Consider the following 20,983-nt stretch of genomic DNA (forward strand, 5'->3'; position numbering starts at 1 on the left):
TACTCCTGGGTCTACAGCAGCGGCGGCGGCGGCGGCGGCAGCGGTACCGGCACCAACTGTGACGTGACAGAGGGGGCGGAATGGGGAATGCTCCCTCTGCGCATGTGCCACAGCCATAGACCGGCCGGGCGGCTTGTCCCTGCGCCGCTATGGAACCCGGCGCCGCTGCTGAGGCGGGGCTACAGGCAGGGCGGGGTGGGGCTATGCCGTTAGGATGCGTGGCTTCTGCGGGGGGGAGGGGTTATTTCATCCGGAGGGGGTACATGAGGTAACTGCGCGGGACTCCATTTTGTGGGCGGGGTTACGGATGGGCCCCAGTTATTGGCTGGAACGCGGTGATGCCCTGTGAATTGAGCTCTTTCTGGGCGGTGAGTGGGCGGGGCTGTAACCTGGAGCTGAGGTGCCGGCTCTGGAGAGGAGGTCGAATGTAAGGGGCGTGGCCTCCTTGCCGGCAATCGCGCGGGGGCGTGGTTTCCCTCGGGCCACACCCACTTTCGCAGGATTGGGTGGGATTGTTTCCGGGGGCGGGTTTCCGGTTTCGATGAGCTGCTACGGGCTCAGGTAATGGCGGGAGGCGTTTATTCTCTACCGAGCCCCCCACTTAGGGGGGGCTGCCGGTCCCCCTGCGCCCAGGATTTCCCCTTTTCTCTCCCCCTCCCCCGGGTCCCGGCCTCCCATTGCCAGGGCGGCGCTGAGCTACGGCTGGCAGCGGCTGTTCCCGTCGCCTCTCGCCCCACATCCCCGGGGCGCGTGTCCTGTCCGGGCTGCCGCTGCGGTTCCAGGCCGTTATCCCGCCCGCGCTACTTCGCGCGCCTTCCCCTGCTGGCGGAGGGGGCGCGGGGCTCAGCCCCCTCCCCCCCCCCCCGCAGGCCGCTCCCGGCTCAGCCCCGCTGGTGACTCCGGCCGGTCGCTGCCGTGGCAAAGTAACGCTCGGGGGGCGTCTCTGGTGGGTTAGGCGGTGGCCGCGCGGCTGTAGCGTAGGCGCTTCCCACGCGACACCGTTAAGTCGACCGAAGTTAGGTCAAGGTAGAGCCGCTGCAGTCATGCCTGTGGGGGTTCGTGTCCGGGCTACGCCGGGCTGTGTCGGCGGTGCCCCTGTACTGACTTCACCGGGTGGGGCGTTGTGAGCCCTACGCGGGCCTGACAGGCATGTCTACACGGACACTGCGTCACCCTAACTGTATCGACAGCGCTGTGCCTCTCAGGGAGGTGGAGTTATGAGGTCGGTGACTCAGTGTAAATGGGTGACTTACATTGAGGGGAGCAACGTTGCAGTGTAGACACTTAGGCTATGTCTGCGCTTATCATTTAAAGCGCCAAAAGCCCCTTCTTTGTGCTAACACTGCAGGAGCATCTACGCTCGTTAGTAGAAAGAAGGAGGAGTACTTGTGGCACCTTAGAGACTAACAAATTTGTTTGATCATAAACTTTCATGGGCTAAAGCCCACTTCATCAGATGCATGTAGTGGAAAATACAGTAGGAAGATAGATACAGATAGATGTACACAGAACATGAAAAAATGGGGGTTGCCACACGTCTCTAAGGTGCCACAAGTACTCCTCCTTCTTTCTGCTGATACAGACTAACATGGCTACCATTCTGAAACCTATACTTGTTAATGACTTTTTGCAGTGAGACTCAGAAGTTTCACTGCAGAAAGAAAACCACCTTCACGAGAGGTGTATAGCTCTTACCGCTGTTCTTTTTGCGCTGTTGTGAAAGTGAAGACACATTCTACCAGCTTAAACACCTTTTGGCCTCCGGAGGATATCCCACAGTTCCAAAAATGAGCGCTCTGGCCAGCATCTCTGCTGCTCTGACTCCAAGTAAACGAATGTCCACCCCTCCCCCTGTAAGCCCCAGGGAGTTTGAAACTCCCTTTCCCTTTGCTTGTAGATATGGTGGGGAAAGCAGCCAGACAGCAGGGGTTTTTAAAAAAAAGCCATGAAAGAAACAAGGAAGTAATGGGGCTGTTGGGACACGAAGCAGTGCAGCAGGGGGCACTGAGCAGGGACCCAGAATGCCTTCCACTCACCCCCCCCTCCCCCGCCTCCCCTTCCCACAAGACCTATAGAGAGAGCTGCACTGTGGGATAGCTGCTCTACAGCGCTGCTCTCATCGACAATGGAAGTGCTGGTAGTATAAACACTCTCTGAAGCCTAAGGAATTGAGTGAGTAAACAAACCAGCTCTTTACTTTCACCAGTTCCCTATCACAGGTGAAACTTAAAGCACAAAAACTCTGTAAGTGTAGACATACCCTTAGTTAGGTGGACGTAAGCTGCCTAACACTCTAGTGTAGATCAAGCCTTAACTGTATCTACTTCAGGGGTAATGCCCTGACTAACGTGCTTAGGGTATTACATTTTTTCCAGCAGTATAGCTAGGTCAATCTAATTTTTAAGTGTGGACCAGACCTTAGCAACTGAAAATGAGCGCCCAAACCATGTGACCAGTTATTTGGATGGTCTTCAGACTGAAGGTCAGTACAAACACCTGCCTTTTCTGCTCTTTTTAGCAAACAGTGGCAGCCATGTCAGAGTGGATGTCTTACTACAAAAAGGAGGAGGATGAGGAAGAGGAAGAATATCCTGAAGAAGCTGAAACTGGTGGTAAGAATTTGACCTTTAACCAAAAAGCGTTCTGTGAATGTGATCTTGAGTGCCTGCTTTCTTCCGCTTAGCATGGGGTCCTCTGCTTCAGACATATTTCTGAGGATCTCCATAGATTCTTTTATTTTTGCTCTTTCAAGCCCCTGTATCGTGAATAATCTTCTGTGGATGAATTTTGGCTACTCAAACCACTCCTCACAGGTGCTTATGTCAAGGTTCCTTCCCTACTCTGAACTCTAGGGTAGAGAAGGGGGACCTGCATGAAAACCTCCTAAGCTTACTTTTACCAGCTTAGGTTAAAACTTCCCCAAGGTACAAACTATTTTACCCTTGGACTTCCACTGCCACCACCAAACATTTATCTGGGTTTATTGGGAAAACGTTGTTTGGAAAAGTCTTCCCCCCCAAAATCCTCCCAACCCTTGCACCTCACTTTCTGGGGAAGGTTTGGTAAAAATCCTCACCAATTTGCATAGGTGAGCACAGACCCAAACCCTTGGATCTTAGAACAATGAAAAAAACCATTCAGTTCTTGAAAAGAAACATTTTAATAGAAGAAACAGTAAAAAGAATCACCTCTGTAAAATCAGGATGGTAAATACCTTACAGGGTAATTAGATTCAAAACATAGAGAATCCCTCTAGCCAAAACCTTAAGTTACAAAAAGACACACACACAGGAATATTCATTCTATTTAGCACAATCCAATTTCTCAGCTATTTAAAGAAATCATAATCTAACACATTTCTAGCTAGATTACTTACTAAGTTCTAAGACTCCATTCCTGTTCTGTCCCCGGCAAAAGCATCACACAGACAGACACAGACCCCTTGTTTTTCTCCCTCCTCCCAGCTTTTGAAAGTATCTTGTCTCCTCATTGATCATTTTGGTCAGGTGCCAGCGAGGTTATCCTAGCTTCTCAACCCTTTACAGGTGAGAGGATTTTTCCTCTGGCCAGGAGGGATTTTAAAGGTGTTTACCCTTCCCTTTATATTTATGACAGCTTATATTTTTTTGAAGCACATGGGTGGGTACTTTAAGTGGGGAAAAAAGATACATCCAATTATAAGACTATACTTCTTTTTTTTTTTTCTTCAGGGGAATATAAATATTCAGGTCGAGACAGCCTGATTTTTTTAGTTGATGCTTCCAAGGCCATGTTTGAATATTATGATGATGATGATGATGAGTGGACTCCTTTTGATATGACAATTCAGGTAAGATCATGTGTTAGAGATTAATAATGACCTGTCTTGTAGACTGAAAGATCTCAATGTGCTTTATGGGTTGCCTATATACAGATTTCTTATCCACTGTAATATAGCTAATGTAGCTAGTTGACTGCCTTATCTGTTTATGTATTTCTCATCACCATGCTATCAGAGCACCATATCTCTGGTGTGAAAATCAGAAATCATTCTGCAGCAACAGCAGTGGTGGTGGGCTGGAGAGGTCTGATCTGTAGTAGGGATGTAAAATGTTAACCGGTGAGCATTAGTCTTAGCCCTGGCTGGGGCAGCCCTTTATTTGGTTAATCATTTAAATGATTAAAAAATAGTTAGTTTAAGCAGTTAACTTTTTAAACTATATTTACATCCCTAATCTGTAGTCAAACCCAGAAATTTTGGTGATGATTGTGATTACAAAATGAGGAATAAATTTGTATTAGAGTAGTATCTCTAGGAAGTCTTTCTCTTGTCCTCTTCTGTAGAAAATGTGTTATAATGAAAAGTACTTAATGTTCAAATGTAATCATAAACATCTTGTACCTAACTTGTTATGAAATGTGGCTCAAAACATTGTGGTAGCCCTTGCAATTGCCATTATGAAGGGCTGATTGCCAAGGATAGAACTCTAGCACCATTTTTTCAGCTAACTTTCTCCTTCTGTTTTCCCTAATTCTGCTGTTTTCTGTTTCCAGTGCATCCGGAATGTGTACACCAGCAAGATCATTAGTAGTAACCGGGACCTCTTGAGTGTTGTGTTTTATGGCACTGAGAAACACAAGAATTCTGTGGATTTCAAACATGTGTATGTTCTTCAGGAGCTGGACAATCCAGGTAAGAGAGAATAGGAATATAAGGCTTAAGAGGAAATGGGGAAGTTTGTAAAATGTTATCATCACCATTTGTCCCCTTTGGGGAGAGAGACCTGTTACTGTAGCATTTTAATTTCTTTTTCTGTGCTGGGATTTTTGATAGGTGTAACAATTTCCCTGCTTAGAGTTTCCTTGTTGAATCAGATAAAGAATACACACTATCCGTGTTTTATGTCCTTTGTGTGGGGTTCCATATTTTTCTGTACTTTAACACAAGGCCTCATTTTATGGCCACTGCCCTCTTTCATTAAAGAGGACTTCTAACACATACATGATACATTTAGTAGTACAGCGGGTGCCTGACAGGCTTTCAAGAGAATCCCATCCCGGCTCTTGAAAGCTTGTCAGGCACCTGCTGTACTGTTGAATGTACCATGTATGTGCTGCCATACCTTTTGATTGCAATAGGAGATGGACAGGATGACCTGCTAGTGGTATTCTGTCTCAGACTTCCATAATAATAATAATGTTAGCAGCACAGTAACTCTGGTTGAGAACCAACAGCAGGAGTAAGGTTAATGTGACAAAGTGTAGGAAGCAGAGTGAGATGTGGGAGGCTCTGTAGAGAGAGAGATAAGATGATAATGTAATTTTCTTGTTTGAGGGAGGGGCAGGAAATAGAAGGTGAGTGCTTCCAGCCAGAGTGACTTAATGGAACTAAGCACCCATATCTGTCATGGCAAAGCAACATTTTATCTAAAAGCTATTGCTTTGTCTCTAGTGGGAATATTCAGTAAATAGGAGTGGGTGAACAAGCAGATGTTTCTCCAGAGGACTTGGACTGTTCTTGCTTATTGAGACTTCTTAGCCCTCGTGCTGAAGTACTTTTAGGAGAGTGGGATGTTGTATGGAGAAAGAAGGGCAGCTCTGTTTTAGCTACTGTGCTGGCAGGGTAGGAGTGTGAATGAAGTCTGATTCCCAAACTACTACTTTGCAGCACCTCTTATAAGCAAAGTGTATCATGGTGGAAGTTCTGCCTATCAACCTCTAATATATCACATCTCCAGAGACAGAGGGGGCTATTGTTCTCTTGGCCCAAAGGTGCAGGCCATTAATGGGGAAAAGAGTTGGGGAAAGACTCCTTCCTGCTGGAGGATGTACCCTGGAGGGGGAAGGGTTTATGTAATCTGATTCTTCTTGTATAGCATCTTCTCTCAGAACACTAATTCTAAAACTATATGCAGTTAGTTAAATAACAACAGATGGGGTAGGAAATTAAATAATGAATAGGATCCCTTTTCAGGTGAGATCTTAAGAGATGGAGAATCCAGTGAGGGAGCAAGATATGAAAAAGCTGATCAGATAGCAGTGGTTGCAGAGTAAAAGGTTCTTCCACTATCACTTGCAAGGTTTTGAAGAGAGAGAGAGAAGCGGAAGGGGAGCCATTGGTCAACTTGAGCAAGTCAATAGTTTGAAAAAAGAGGATAGTTATCGATGGGTCCATACACCTAAGGATGTGTGTACACAGTAGGTCTGAGGTGTAATTCCCAGCACATATAGACATATATGTGCCAGCTGTGCTTAAGTTAATGCCCAAAAATAGCAGTATATCTGTAGCAGCTTGGGCTAGCTACATGGCTAGCTGCCCATTTACAATCCTGCCCGATTCTCTGCGTACGTACATGGGTGGCTATCTCAAGCCACCGCCTGCGCTGCTGTGGCCACGCTGCTATTTTTAGGCACTAACTTGAGTAGTGCTAACGTGTATATGTCTACTCATGTTGGGAAGCATGCCTTTCAGTTGCTATGTAGACATACCCTAAGACACTGAACACTTTTCCTACCCAACTGCTGGAAGGGCCATGCTGTGAAATGTTAGTCAAACATCAGCTGTAGGGAGCTATGTGTTTTCTCTAGCTGGAAAAATGGTCAACAGGTTTTGGCTTTTATGTGCGAATTAGAACCAGTAATGCCCTTGCTGTCCTTCCATTTAGGTGCCAAACGAGTGCTAGAGTTGGATAAGTACAAGGGAGATCAGGGAAAAGCACTCTTTCGTGAGTCGTTTGGCCATAATGCTGACTACTCACTGGGTGAGGCACTTTGGGCCTGCTGTAATCTTTTCAGTGATGTCCGGCTCAAGATGAGCCACAAGAGAATCATGCTGTTCACCAATGAAGACAACCCTCATGGGCATGACAGCACTAAAGCTAAGCTGGCCAGGACCAAAGCTGCTGACCTTCGAGACACAGGTGAGCATTTTCACTTTTAATTTAGAAATTGAGCCTTAACGAAGAGTAAAAGTGTTGCTTCCCTGCAGCAGACGCCAAGTAACTGCTTTGTACAATCTTGGAGGAAAGTGAATGATGTGATCGGACTTGGGGAATTGCTGGAAGTAAACAGGATTTTGGGCTACTACATTTCTGGAGACAATTCTTCAAAATATTTGAATCAAAACATAAAAACCCTTTCTAAATTAGAGGTGCTCAGTCCATTTTTTTTGTGGTTAATAGGCACTAATTAAGCACCTTTTGTTTGTCTTGGCTTGTAGTCAGGGATTGAATGGGCCATAGAAATTAAACCCCCCTCATACTTCCTTGTTTCCCCCCTCTTCCAGGAATGGAGTGACATGATCAGATTGACAGGCAAAGAGGATTACTTTAGTGTCTGTTGTCACACTGCAGGGCAACTACATCTGTTTCCCTGTCCGTGGTTCAACAACAGCATACATTCTAGGCTCCCGGGTCCTCAGCCATCCCCTCTCTTTGGTGAAGACCCACATCTCTCTCCCTTCTGACTGGGGTTTTTTCAGCCTGCACAGTTCCCTGCTTATACTGAAATATCCCCAGCAAGCTAGAGTGCCTAAACAGGCCAGTGTCTGTGCTTTGCTTTCTCACCAGAGGCAATGAACAGCTGTAGTTGCCAGCAGTCACAAGTTAGCACACAGCTTTTTCTAAGTAAACATATTTATTCTTAAGGTGAAAGCATTACAGAGAAAATTTATATGAAAAATAATAAAATAATTTACATGCATTCTAATAAGTTTACAAGAGATCACCCCCCCAACTCCAGCTAGAACTCTGATAAGAATCAGTCTTTCAAACTCTGCAAAGGGGTTTTTCTGTGGTTACAGGTTCATAGCAGACTTAGCTCAGAGCTAACACACCCATGAATAGTGCAGTCTTTCCTTTATAATGCTTGGGCCTTTGATCTTGAGATTCTGGGAAGAGGTAATCAGTAGACAGTGGTCCCCTCCTCAAGCCATAGCTTGAAAAAGCTGGGTTTTTGCATAACTGGAAATAGGAATTTGCATTCACCTCCCCTCTAGAGATTTCCCCTGGCAAATCACTTGACATTTAGTCTCCCAAGTCCATTCTTGTCTGGCACATTGTTGAATATAGTCTTTTGACATTCACAGCACTTTCCAGGGTTCACATCATATCTCTTCCCTTCCCTCTCCCCCTCCAGAAAGGTTACATACAATCTAAGCCAATAATAACACATCACCTTTGTATTTAATACGATGGACTCCAGAGATACTTTAACTTAATTCACTAAGGTTTTTCAAGGATATTGCAGAAATTGCCTTCGGTCACAGCTGTATTTTATATGAATTGAAGGAAAGCATTATGTTTGGAGGCCAGGAAGGAGGATGTTGTAGTAGTCACAGCAAGTGGCTTAGAGCCAATTCCTTCAGAATTCAGTTGGTGTGCTAGAGCTTAAGCGTAGTCAAGCATTTTTAAGACATTGTCCCTTATACCTGGCAAAAGAGAGTTTTTGTGGGGGATTCTCTATAATCTTCCATCTTCTCTTCCTTTTCTCTCCCTATGGACAAGAGTGGGGTGGATGCTAATTCTTCTGGAGCCTGTCTGCTGCTTTGAGCATTGGCCACAGTGGGTCATTTCCTCCCAGGTAGGGGCTGAGCATGGTCCCTCTGCTGCATTGCTTGACTAGATGCAAAGAACTACCAGGCCAATTCTCTTTAATTACTTTCTTTCAAGAACCAACACTTACAAAAAAGAAAAATACTAAACAAAAGGACACCTCTTTGTTCTTGGACGACTGTCCATTTTGACTTCCTTTTCCATATAAAGGAATATCTGAGTATTGTATGAACATGCCAAAATAAGTAGAAATCAATTTGTATGATCCTCCCCACATTTGTACCTTGCCCCCAGGTATCATCCTTGACTTGATGCACCTGAAGAAGCTTGGGGGGTTCGATATCTCCTTGTTCTACAGGGACATCGTTAACACAGCAGAGGACGAAGACCTAGGGGTCCATACTGAAACCTCAGGCAAGCTGGAAGATCTCATGAAGAAAGTGCGAGCAAAGGAGACAAAGAAGCGGGCTTTGGCCAGGTGTGTACCACATGTCAACATTTTGAACAACCATTTTGAACACGTCACCATTTTGAAATAACCCCTTCCAGAGGCTGCCGATTCTATGTCCAGCCTTCTTCATGTGGAAGGATTGTTCTATAAAGACACCATTTGAGCAGTATTTTCACTCCTGGGCCTTAACTCTCTTGCATGAGACTAATGGAACTCTTCTAGCTCTTAGACCCGTGAGGATTGCAGTAGTGGAAAATAGAATGTGAACTAGGCCCCTTCTGGCTATCACATGCCTCCTCCTATTCTGAGAGGTTGGCCTGAAATGATCCTTGCTCTATCCTGACCCTGGAGCCCTTTTCTTGACATGGTAGTCTGAGTATGGGGTTCATGTCCTCTAGGCATCTCAGAAATCATCTACTGGAAAAAAATCTACAACTCAAACCAGAAAATGTTTGTGTTTGTGGTAAAGTCAGGCTTAAGTCGGCTTTTGCACAAAAACTTCTTGACTGCCTTCACTTGTCTGAGTTTAGCTTACTGCATTCCAGCATGTTTGGTAGCTGTTTCAGCTTGTCGCACCTGCATTAGTCATATGTGGGCCAGTGTCTTTGCAAGCCCTTGTTTTTTGGTTCTTATGGGGAATCTGAAAATTCACATTTAAAAAGTGTTATGGGATATTAATGTGCTCTTGACAAAGCTGCTGAAAATTCCTTCTGAACCATCCAGTTTGTGTGAGTTTGTTTTTTACAGGAAGTTCATTTTCGTGGTGGCAATGATTTCAGCTCAGAGTGAGTTCAAGGGCCTAGTGATTGATTCCTCTTATGCCATGTTTTATAAGGATAAGTTAATGCTGCAGATTCATCTGAGCTTCCTCTTCATGGTGGTGGTAGACTTCTACCTGTCCTTCTGCCAACATGTTTCCCCAGGCCGTGTGCCTGTCTGGGGAGGCCTTTCACCCTATGCTAGATGTCAAAACATCCCTGGAGGTTCTGTATGGAGCAGATTGAAACCCTTAGAAATTTTACCCAACTTCTTGTGTGTGTGTGTGTGTGTGTTTGGTTTTGTTTTGTTTTTTGTTTGTTTGTTTGTTTGATCAGCAGTGTTGTACTTGAAAAGACCATGTCTAAATGGATGTCTGCATTTCATGACTTGGCTGGGTTGAAACTAGAAGTCTCTGTCAAGGCTCTCACTCAGAGGGAAGGTTTTGATTTTTGAGGGAAGGTTCCAGCCATAACCAGCCTCAAGGTTCAGTCACAGATGTCTGCAAAGCAAACAAATGGTCATCTTTCCATGCATTTATAGAGCATTATTGCTTTTGAGTTCAGGGACAGGAGAGAGTCCCTTCTCAGGATGTCATCCCAGATTTTCAGGTTGCCAGTTGCTCTTTAACTCTTGTGGAGTGAGAATCCTATACTGACGTTATTTTTAGAGGAAGGGAAATGCCTTGCCTCACTCTCTTGATTTTCTACTCATAAGTTGGTAGGTTTCCTTCTCTCTCAAGCCTTGTTTCTTTTTCTCCCAGAGGTATGTTTTTGCTATTGCATTGGCTTTTTCTGGGAGCTTTGCCTCCTGCTCACTCAAAGGAGCTGGCTAAGAGTTTAAAGGGCAGCATTTACATTCAGCCTGGGCGCGGTGCAGAGTTGTCAGTAGTGGGTGTGCCTTGTGCTCTACCTCACTGTAGCTGCCCTCAAGGATAAAAAGCACAGAAAAGCTGTGAGTTCAGCTAAGTGGTTTGTATTAAAGAGCTATGACCCAGGACTGAGAATCCTGCACAATATCTTCAGAGAAGCAGAATTGCAAGGTAAGTAATATTTTCATTTCAGAGATGCAGGTGGTGTTGGGAAGTGAATAAAGGAGAGCCTGAGGGAGTAGACTGTCATGTGAGAGACCCACTTTATGAAAAGTGTCCCTTTAGAAATTTGAAGTCTGTCTGTTATTTCCACACAGGTTAAACCTCCATCTGGGTAAAGACTTGTCCCTCACTGTAGGTGTTTACAACCTGGTCCAGAAAGCTTTCAAACCATCTCCAGTGAAACTTTATCGGGAAACCAATGAGCCTGTGAAAATAAAGACACGGACATTTAACCGAGAGACAGGCAGCTTGCTTCTACCTAGTGATACCAAGAAGGCTCAGGTAACACGCTCCGTACACACTTTGTTTTTCCTGTTGCTGCGGGACCTGCATGGACATTAAACATCTAAATAAACCTGCTGCTTATTTTTGTGTTGGACTTTTAAGATGATCTGCAGAAAGGCACAGTACCACTTGTTCATACTGTTTGCATCTCTGTCCTCTTAGGGATCTTTGGTCTTTGTCACATTCATAGGTTAAGCAGAATTTGAGTGGGTCATTGCTTGGGTGAGGCTTTCAAGGGAGAAAACAGCTACTAGTGGAAGTGAGGCTGGGGCTTTATAGGGTGTACCCTTCTTCTGGAGTCAGAACTGTATCATCCTGAAAACATGACACTAGCAGCCCTTGTTCTGTTGCTGGTGCTGTTTCTTGATGATCTAATCACAGAGGTTTTGACCACTTATGACGAATATCATGGAATCATTAATTACCATAAGGTCAGGGGTATGAATCCCAATATCTAAGTTAACTTCCAACCTGGGTAATTGCACTCTGCATCCCTAAAATTCCCTCTTTATTCTTCACTCCCCCTGTTGCCATGTAGTATTGCTGGTACAGAATGATTGCCATGCTCAGGTGTAGCTGTATTTCAGGGCAGGATAAGTGATTCCTATATACACAGTTTGCAAAATACTTTGAGGCTCTGGGATGGAAGGAGTTATAGGCCTATACAATTATTTTGTGTCCATCCTTTTAGCTGAAGATGCTGGGTTTTATTGTCATTCGACACTGATTGCTCAAAGCAGAAGGTGTCTGGAAGAAGCACAAGGCTGAAATCCAAACATCTCTCTCCTGTCTGACCTTTTGTAGACTGGATGAAAGTACGGAGATTAAACACTGTTCTGATCAGCTCTGTGAAACATAGCAGTACTTTCAATCACCAGGTTGATAGCAAATGTCTGCTTAGAAGAGAGGGTTGTGAGCACACTCCCATTACTGGGAATTTGCTGAAGCAGATTTTCTTAGTCATTCACGCCCAAACTTCCTCCATAAACCATCCTGCCAAGTCCTACACTGAATGCCATGGAGTACCATGGAAACTAGTGCAAAGGGATCCAAAGTGTGTCTGAGAGAGACTGGTGATGAATAGATAAAAATTAAACTATTGTCTGAATGGCTGATAAAAACCTGGGATTAGAGAAATCGAAAGGCACATGAGAGATGCTCCATTATGGGCAGTAGCAGGTCTGCTCTTCACATAGACTGGCTATCAGTCCTTTTAAACTGCTGGCTTTGTCAACGTTGAATGTATTGGGTTTGTTCAATCCTGTGTGTGAAACCGATTTGGATTTTGCTTTAACCAGCAGTGAGTTGGTAGTTCCATGCTGGCATGAGGAGAAACATCTCACAGATCTTTCCTTTGAGCTGGAAAATATCTTCAGTGGGTAATCTACTCATCTTCCCCATAGTCCTCTTTTTGCCACTCCCCGATATGTTTCATCATAGCAGAATTGATTCCATTGTCCCTTATGCCCTCTCTGCTGAGTGAGTGACCTGTCCATTCTCATAATTGTCTTTTTTTTTTTCTATTTGTTAGACCTATGGGAACCGTCAGATTGTGTTGGAGAAAGAGGAGGCAGAAGAAGTGAAGAGATTTGATTCCCCAGGTTTGGTCCTGATTGGCTTTAAACCACTGGTGATGCTGAAACAGCACCATTACATCAAGCCCTCCCAGTTCCTCTATCCTGAAGAGTCTTTCATTAATGGTAAACAAAACTGGGAGAGATTGACCACCTGGCAGTGCAACAGCAAACTAATTGACAGAAGAGTGGAACAGAGCTATCATTTAAGAGGGACACGGGACATACAGAGTTTAGTTTGCTCCCTTGCCCAGTACAGTAACTCCTCGCTTAATGTAGTCATTATGTTCCTGAAAAATGCAACTTTAAGCGAATCCAATTTCCCCATAAGAATTAATGTAAATAAGGGGGGGTTAAGTTCCAGGGAAATTTTTTTTTGCCAGACAAAAGATCTCTCTCTCTCTCTCTCTCTCTCACACACACACTCACACTCACACACACACACACACACACACACACACACACACACACACCAGTTTAATCCTGTACACAGCAATGATGATGGTGAAGCTTGGTTGAGGTGGTGGAGTCAGAGGGTCGAAGAGGGTGGGATAGTTCCCAGGGCATGCCTTGATGCTAAATGATGAACTAGCAATTGGCTGAGCGCTCAGAGGTTAACACGTTGGTAATGTAGCCTCACACTCTACAAGACAGCACGAATGGAGGGAGGAGACAGCATGGCAAAGAGAGACACAGACACACACTGTGTGTGTGTGTGAGAGAGAGAGAGGAAGAGACAGAGAGAGACACTGTGTGCGAGAGAGAGATGCGCGCATTGCCCCTTTAAGTATGCTGACCGCACTCTAAGTACATTGCCTTTTTAAGTAGATCTGCAAGTTGAGACAGCAGCTGCTGCCAGTGGAGATGAGATACAGGAGTGGGGGGAGGGGGCACCCTGACATTATCACCGATCTCGTGTCTCCCTCCCCCCCCCGCACAGCAAGCAGGAGACTCCTGGGAGCAGCTCCAAGGTAGAGGGCAGGAGCAGCACACTGCAGTGGGAGGAGGGACAGCTGAACTGCCCGGCAATTGACAGCCTGCTGGGCGGCTGCCGCACAGGGAACTTAGGGGAGCTGATTGGGGAGCTGCCGGTCCGCCCTGGTGCCAAGCCCCCACCAGCTAGCTCCAACGGGCTGCTCTTTCTGCAAACAGTGGACAAAGCAGGCAGCTGCCAAACAACGTTATAAGGGAGCCTTGCGCAACTTTAAACAAGCATGTTCTCTAATTGATCAGCAACGAAACAACGTTAACCAGGGCAACATTAAGTGAGGAGTTACTGTACAAAATCTTAAGAGCAATAATGTGGGTTTAACTGCCACTCTCTGCTCCAAGTCACAGCTAATGTTCTCTTCCTTCCACACTATGCTTCTGAACCTGTTCTGTCTTCTATTTCCAATCTACAAGCAGCTGATCAAATGTGACCCCAAAAGGTTTGCTTTTGTCATTCACAGCAATGTCTGTATTTGAAACCTGAAGTATATTGGAAGACAGGGACCAGAATAGAGAGCTCTAGGGTCATGGGTAGGAAACCTAGATTCAAAGGTGACAGTTATATCAGCTAAGCAGGACAAAGGCATCCAAGGAGGGATGTATACGTTAGCAGCATTTGGGGGTTCTGGATTGTTTTATAAGCAGATGTAACTATAAGGGGTGGAACTGGGGCCTTTTTTCTCTTCTGTCACCATGTTATGTGTGTACTTGGGGTGGGGAAGTAATACTGTAATTTGTAAGTTAAGAGTGCTTAAGATTAAATAATTAATACTTCTCTCACAGAGACAGTAGGCCATGAACTAAAAAGGGCTCTGTTAGGACAGGGTGCCCTTCTCCCTCAACGTCTGAGATGATGCTCCTGGTATGGGGAATAAGGCATTACTCCCTAGAGTGTTGCACTGTTGAGGTGGATATTTAGCTGACTCCTTGACTACCTTACAGTCCATTTAGGTCCAGCAGAACAGCACCTGCATGACTCTTGACTACATAGTCTGAGTTAGGTGTCTGGTGAAAATAAAAGCTCATGTTTGGTCTGGAAAGAGGATGCAGTTTTTACAACCTAGATTCTTAGTACCCTGCCTCTGCAGTGAGGGCTTGGGTCCACCAGTGCTAGGCCTCCAAGAGGGTGTCACTGTATATATCCAAATTGAAGGGGGGCTTTTCCAGATGTCTCCTTCCATTCTCTCCCCCATCTCCTGTTGCAAATGTTGGCGAGTCCAGCAATTTCACCAGCATTCTCTTGCTTTTCTGTTCAATTGGGACCATGTTGTCATCTCAGAGTTTTGCCCTGTTAACATTATTTTTTCTGCCTTCTGTTCTGGCCTCCATCTGGAGTATTGCAGGTATATTCAAAAAGTGGCAGATGCTAAGTTCTATAACGCTTTGGGTCAAGTGTCTGTGTCCCAGGAGGGCGCAGGAGTTCTTAGTCTGACAGATATATGGCTTTTGTTGCACAGGGAGTACAACTCTGTTTAATGCCTTACTGACCAAGTGCCTGGACAAGGAGGTGATGGCATTGTGCCGGTACACCCCCCGCCGGAACACTCCCCCCCGTTTTGTGGCCCTGGTTCCACAGGAAGAGGAGCTGGATGAACAGAAAGTGCAGACAGCCCCTCCAGGTATGTGAGGAGACTGCATTTTTTCCATCTTGCAGCATGAAAGAAGCTGCCAGCTAGAGAACATGCACTATCCCTGCCAGATACTGCGTGCTGCCTAGTATAAAAGATTGGGGAGAAAATGACTTGCAGAAAGAGGCATGTCAGGAATCTGACACAGAACAAGGTGCTTATTGGTCTCTAGCCACAGTTGCTCACCTGAAATATTTACTTTGCACAGGTTTGCCATAGTTTTTCGATTGAGGCAATTTAAAATGAATGCCTGCTACTATGGATTTCTGATGCAGGGCTGGTATTGGCCTTGTTTACCTGTGCCTGTGTAGTGTGCCCTGCTACACATTTTAAAAGCCTCCATTTGTGTCAGTTCTTGCCCTGCATAAAATAACATTCAAGTCCATTGTGGCTGCAACAGTTTCCCTCCCCTCCCACATCTTTGCTAACTGCTTCAGGTAGCCAACATTAGAATGGAAAAACCTCTTTCTCTGTTGGTTACCTAGAGCTCTTATGCCTCCTTGAATTTTGTTCTGTGCCTGGGCTCTTCTGAAGGTTTTGTGTAGTGATGATTTTCATTTGATCATCACCGTGTACCAGTTGAGTGGGGTGTTATGAAAGAGCAGTGGTAAATTATTTTCCTTCTGCTTTTCCTCACTTTTATAATTGGAGAGCCTTGGATTGAGAGGTTTGTCTAGAAAAATAATGCTCCTTGCATGTAGTGTGTGATTCCATCCAAATCTCTTCATAAGCATTAATTCCATTGTCACAACACCACTGTGAGATGGATGAGTGTTCTCCTGATTAAAAGATGGGGTGATACTGAAAAGACAGGTGACTTGCCCAATTCCACTGAGAATCAGTGTCCGATGGAATTACAGCTCAATAATCCCTAGTTCCTGCTCACATACTTAGATCGTTTCTCTCAAAAGTCAGCAGCATTAATTATTATTGATACTGACTTATATTATGGTAGTGCTCAGAGGCTCCAGTCAGGATTGGGGCTTCGCTGTGATATGTGCTGTTTGAATACACCTGAAGATATTGTTGGCTCTTCAGAAAAGAGACTGCCTAAGAAATGTCTGAAAAGGGAAGAGATGCTAGTTAATTGTGCATAATTGACAGATTGTATACAATAAGTGTCTGGCTAGCATAGATAGATAGATAGATAGATTTTTCCTGCCAACCCAACTTCTGAGCATTTTGGGCTTGCCCTTGACATGCTGTTCTGAGGTCAGGCTTTCAGATAACTGCTCTCTGGTCTCTCTCTGGTCTAGGTTTCCACCTCATTTTCCTGCCTTATGCAGATGACAAACGGAAAATTGACTTCACAGAAAAGGTCCCAGCTAATCAAGAACAGGTGGACAAAATGAAGGAAATAATCCAGAAGCTCCGGTTCAAGTACAGGTGAATGGAGGCCAGAGACATGGGGCTTGAAAACGCAAAGCTATCACCTGCTGTGTTGTACAGTGTTCCGCGGCAGCTGTGGTATGCACACAGAATCATAGATTTCAAAGCACTAGGTGGCTGAAACTGTGCAATTTGTAATGCAACTTGGGTGCTTTTTCTTGACTCTGAATGAATCTGTTAGGCTGTCTGGTGATCCAAGGACATGTCCACTCTAAACATTGTATAAAACCATTGTTTAAAATGCTTTGGTCGTGCAATGCTTTTACAATATGTTGTCCACGTACAACCGCTAAGCCAGGCAGCTTCCAGGTATTGATTATAATAGTTGGCCGCAAACCTTGAGAGCAGAGCTTTAGGCCACGTCTGGTTGATCTGGTGCAATCCACTGTGATGTCTGCCCCACTGTGGTCAAACCTCCGATACATGTATAGCTGTACTGGTTCAGATACCATAATGATGGGTACAGTGTAAGTCTAGAAAAGATTAATTAGTCCTAACTCCATTCCAGGGTGCAATGTCTCACATTTGGAAATTACCCCAAAGCTTCTACTTCTAGGGGCCAAAATTGAGCTAATAATGGAAAATTAGCTGTGGTATAGGTCTCCATATATATAGGTGTAGGTCTGTTTGCACTAAGCTAGGAGACTGTTGCAGGGAGATTGATTGCCTGAACTAGTTTATTACATTGTTTGTCCTTGTAACAGTTTACTGCATACATTCACATGCAGTGGGCTATGGCTAAGACATAGTTTTTAGTTTATTAATATAACACGTGTAGCAACACTTACCGACAGAGCCATTTTGACACCACCCACACACAGCATGCCTTACAACAGTTGTACTAGTACATTCTGGGACTCCTTTAACACATGTCCCACAGAGCAGGGCCATTACACCATATTCCAGAGGCAGTATGTTTCAGTGGCAATGAGAGAACCCATGTCTGATCTGTCTGTAAGTCAAGCATTTTAGGATGTTTAAAATGAAAAGTACCACAGAATACTTGTTAAAGGGAGTTATGCCTCTCCATCTTGAGGAGGATCAACTTCATAGTGCTCACATTAAAGGGCATGTGTATTCAGATATTGGCTGTGTGGAAAGGGGCAAAGCTGGTTTTGAAGTGTGGGCTGATGCCATCTTCATTTTTTTCACATATACACATCCTGCTTATTAATAAGCTGGCAGCTTAGTAAGCTAGTGACATGATCACTAGTTCTGCAGGCAGTAAACCTGAGAGAAAACCAGTGTTCCATGAAGCACCACTGGTGATGGAGATGCTTAACTGTGCAGGGGAGGGTGGGCTGAACTGGGGGCTCAGTAGCCCTATTTATGGGCTCAGCTTACTCCTGACTTGTGTGTTGAATATTTCTGGGTTTTGTTGGCAGGAATGACAGCTTTGAGAATCCAGTTCTGCAGCAGCATTTTAGGAACTTGGAGGCCTTGGCACTGGACTTGATAGAGCCTGAACAAGCTGAGGATCTGACACGTGAGAATGATGAGTGGATGCAAAGAGGGTGGGGGTAGAGGCCTCTTGATTTTCACTCTAGGTGGTGGTGTGTTTCTAGAAAACACAAATGGACTTCTTGTGCTTTTAAACCAGTTAGTGTTGTGCAATGCTAGGACTTAATTCAGAGCGTGTGGTGCTAGTAACACACTTCAGTCTCTTTAAAGTTGTAATTCTGGTTCTGTTCTCTTCCTCACACACACCCTTTCCTCCCCAATAAGTACTTGATAAAATTTCCCTTTTCAGTACACATGGCAAAAATTATTTTTGTGCCAAAGTGCTTGTAGTCTACCATGAGAGACAACAGGTGACTATAAAAAACAGATAGGGATAGCCCAACATAACAGTGAGATGAATTAAAAGCTGCAGCATACCTATTTCTCTAGCATGCTGTTATATTTTTTCTTCTGTTTGGTCTGTGCATAAGCATGTCTGTCCTTCCTATTTAGGTATATGTACAAGTCTAATTAGTAATAAGACATTACACATGGGCAATATAAGCTAATGGTATCATCGAGAGCCTTCCTGACTCTTGTGCATTCAAAATTTGTAACTACCATTGCATTAACATACTTTTTTGCATTTAATTTCTCATGTTTGCAAAGCCTTTTGGAATGATAGTTATTCTGAAGACAATCCTCTCTCGCTGTACACTGGAATATAGTGGTGACATTTTCAAGTCATACAGGTTTCCCTGTGCTTGGTTATGTTTTTGTGAGTATGAATTTCTCTTCTGCCAGAGCCCAAGGTTGAGGCGATGAACCACAGACTGGGTGATCTGGTGGAGCAGTTTAAGCAGCTGGTTTACCCTCCGGACTACAATCCTGACGGGAAGGCTGTGAAGCGGAAACAGGGTGAGTGGCGGTGAGGAGCCTGCACTATTGTGACATGCAGCATTCTGTCCGTATCAGCTGTTGCTGAGAGGTCTGCATTTCTCAGTTTATCTCATGATTTAAAGAAACCTGTTATGAAACCACTCTCACTGATAGACTGTCGGTTGGCTTCATGACAAAATGATGATGATCCACCTTGGATTGTGGCCTTATTAGAACTCTCAAGCTGAAATAGCGTTTGGTCAGATTGGATCGTTTCTTGAATGGGAGATCTCTTAAGGAAAACCCAGCTTGCAGCAGGAAGTAATGTGGGTCAATAAATAGAGCAAACTTTAAATGTTTTTGCTCATTTGGCTTGAGGTGATTTTTTTGCAGGGGGGGCGGGGGGGACAGGCCAGCAAAATTATTATTATTTTTTTTATTTACCCATACCCTGGGCTGCTAAATTTTTTTTGTAAGGCTGTAGTAGGAGATTTCTTCCCTCAAAGTAACGATGCAGTGTTCCGCTATGAACTTGTCTTGAATTAGCTGTACACCGCAGTTGTAATTAAGATTCCATGGGACTTCTCATAAAAGTGGGGTGTTAACAAGGGTGTCCTAGCCAAATTCCATGTTGGGACTTTACATTCTGCTGTGCTGTCCCTGTGAAAATCCTCCATAGTGTCATTTGGTTATGGAGTCTTTCCCATTAAGCCACAAACTGTTCTAGCCAGCATATAAATATGTATATATTAATATGCATTAAGCACCACACCAGTAATATTAAGCACAAATATTGTAACAGTGATGTAGCCTAAACTGGCTGATGCCCTAATCCTGTTCACTTATGCTAAGTATCCTATATCTCCTTGAATTTGCTGAAGTTGATCGTTTGGCACAATCAGATAGGAAATTTGTTCTATGTCTTAGTACAAACTAGGGAAGTACCTTCACAGATCAGTACTTGGAATGCTAGTATCCAAAACAAAGGTAAGGGAAGAACAGAAAAGCAAGACAGGGACCTGAAACAAACTGATGGGTTGGATTTTAGTGACATATAAAGAAATGTGTAACTTGTAAAATCATATAAATAATACCAGCTGAAATGTGTAACTTGAATATAATAAGTGTGTAAGGTGAATATAATATCGCTCCATGGGACTGCTCTTCAGAGACTGGTATTTTATAGAATCTTTTTTCCTGCACCATATCAATAAACCTAACTGACATTGGTTATTTGATCTCCTATGATCACTCACCAATTAAATACAGCTGCTTCTGAGATGAAATGCAGAATCTAGAAATTTGCCATGTATCCATACATAGCTATTAATCCACTTCTTACTTATCGGTTACTAGACTGGCATATTAAGTGTAGCAGTGTTTTCCCTATACTTACAGTTCTTTTAATGTCGTGGTCCAAATTTATTTTTCTAATAGGAGAAGGTGCTGGCCAAACAGAGAAGAAGCCCAAGATGGAAGTCTCCAAGGATGAGCTTAGGAGCCATGTACAGAAGGGCACTCTGGGCAAATTCACTGTGCCTGTTCTGAAGGAAGCATGCAGGGTTTATGGGCTGAAAGGCGGTGGGAAGAAGCAAGAACTTCTAGATGTACTGACTGAGTATTTCAGCAAGTTCTAACCAGGAGCTGAGGACTTTGATGACAAAGGGGTGACTCCCTTCCGCTTAAAACTTCAGTCTACTCACCTGGGTGTTGGGTCTGAGTTCCGTTTTGATGCTGGTGGAAGAGGGGGTGGGGAAAGGATCCCTTCTCTACATCCAACACTGCAGACTCCAGTCGGGAGGAAACTTATTTCTTCCTTTTGGTGACAATAGATCCTCTTAGCAAATGTGTCTTCTGCTGGTGGTAGCAGAGGGCAAAATAAACCCCATCCCAACTCTGGTCCTACAATTCAAATGAACACTGTTGTGCCTTGTTGATGTCTGAATAAATGCAAGTTAGTTTTGGAA

The 20,983-nt window shown here is 44.4% G+C and overlaps 1 protein-coding gene across 2 annotated transcripts; it reads left to right on the top strand.

The window, feature by feature from the left end:
* The first annotated feature begins 527 nt into the window (after positions 1–527).
* On the top strand, positions 528–20,983 carry XRCC6 (X-ray repair cross complementing 6). Of its 2 annotated transcripts, none has more exons than XM_077830826.1 (13): positions 528–561; positions 2,519–2,612; positions 3,711–3,829; positions 4,534–4,672; positions 6,645–6,899; positions 8,826–9,009; positions 10,927–11,113; positions 12,648–12,816; positions 15,138–15,299; positions 16,565–16,694; positions 18,083–18,183; positions 18,942–19,055; positions 20,454–20,983. In XM_077830826.1, the coding sequence occupies exons 2-13, from the start codon at positions 2,534–2,536 to the stop codon at positions 20,651–20,653; spliced, it is 1,839 nt and encodes a 612-aa protein (XP_077686952.1). In that variant the 5' UTR covers positions 528–561; positions 2,519–2,533; the 3' UTR covers positions 20,654–20,983. The 2 variants fall into 2 exon arrangements, with proteins under 2 accessions (XP_077686952.1, XP_077686942.1); XM_077830816.1 differs by lacking the exon at positions 528–561 and adding an exon at positions 1,669–1,853.

The sequence above is a fragment of the Eretmochelys imbricata genome, chromosome 1 (genome assembly GCF_965152235.1).
Source record: "Eretmochelys imbricata isolate rEreImb1 chromosome 1, rEreImb1.hap1, whole genome shotgun sequence".
Lineage (NCBI taxonomy): Eukaryota > Metazoa > Chordata > Testudines > Cheloniidae > Eretmochelys > Eretmochelys imbricata.

Bases quoted from the DNA above. Each gene is read 5' to 3' on its own strand.
- XRCC6 (XM_077830816.1), top strand. From the start codon at position 1,788: ATGAGCGCTCTGGCCAGCATCTCTGCTGCTCTGACTCCAAGTAAACGA. The intron at 1,854-2,518 runs GTAAGCCCCAGG...TGCTCTTTTTAG, and splicing joins GAATGTCCACCCCTCCCCCT to CAAACAGTGGCAGCCATGTC. The intron at 6,900-8,825 runs GTGAGCATTTTC...CCTTGCCCCCAG, and splicing joins TGCTGACCTTCGAGACACAG to GTATCATCCTTGACTTGATG.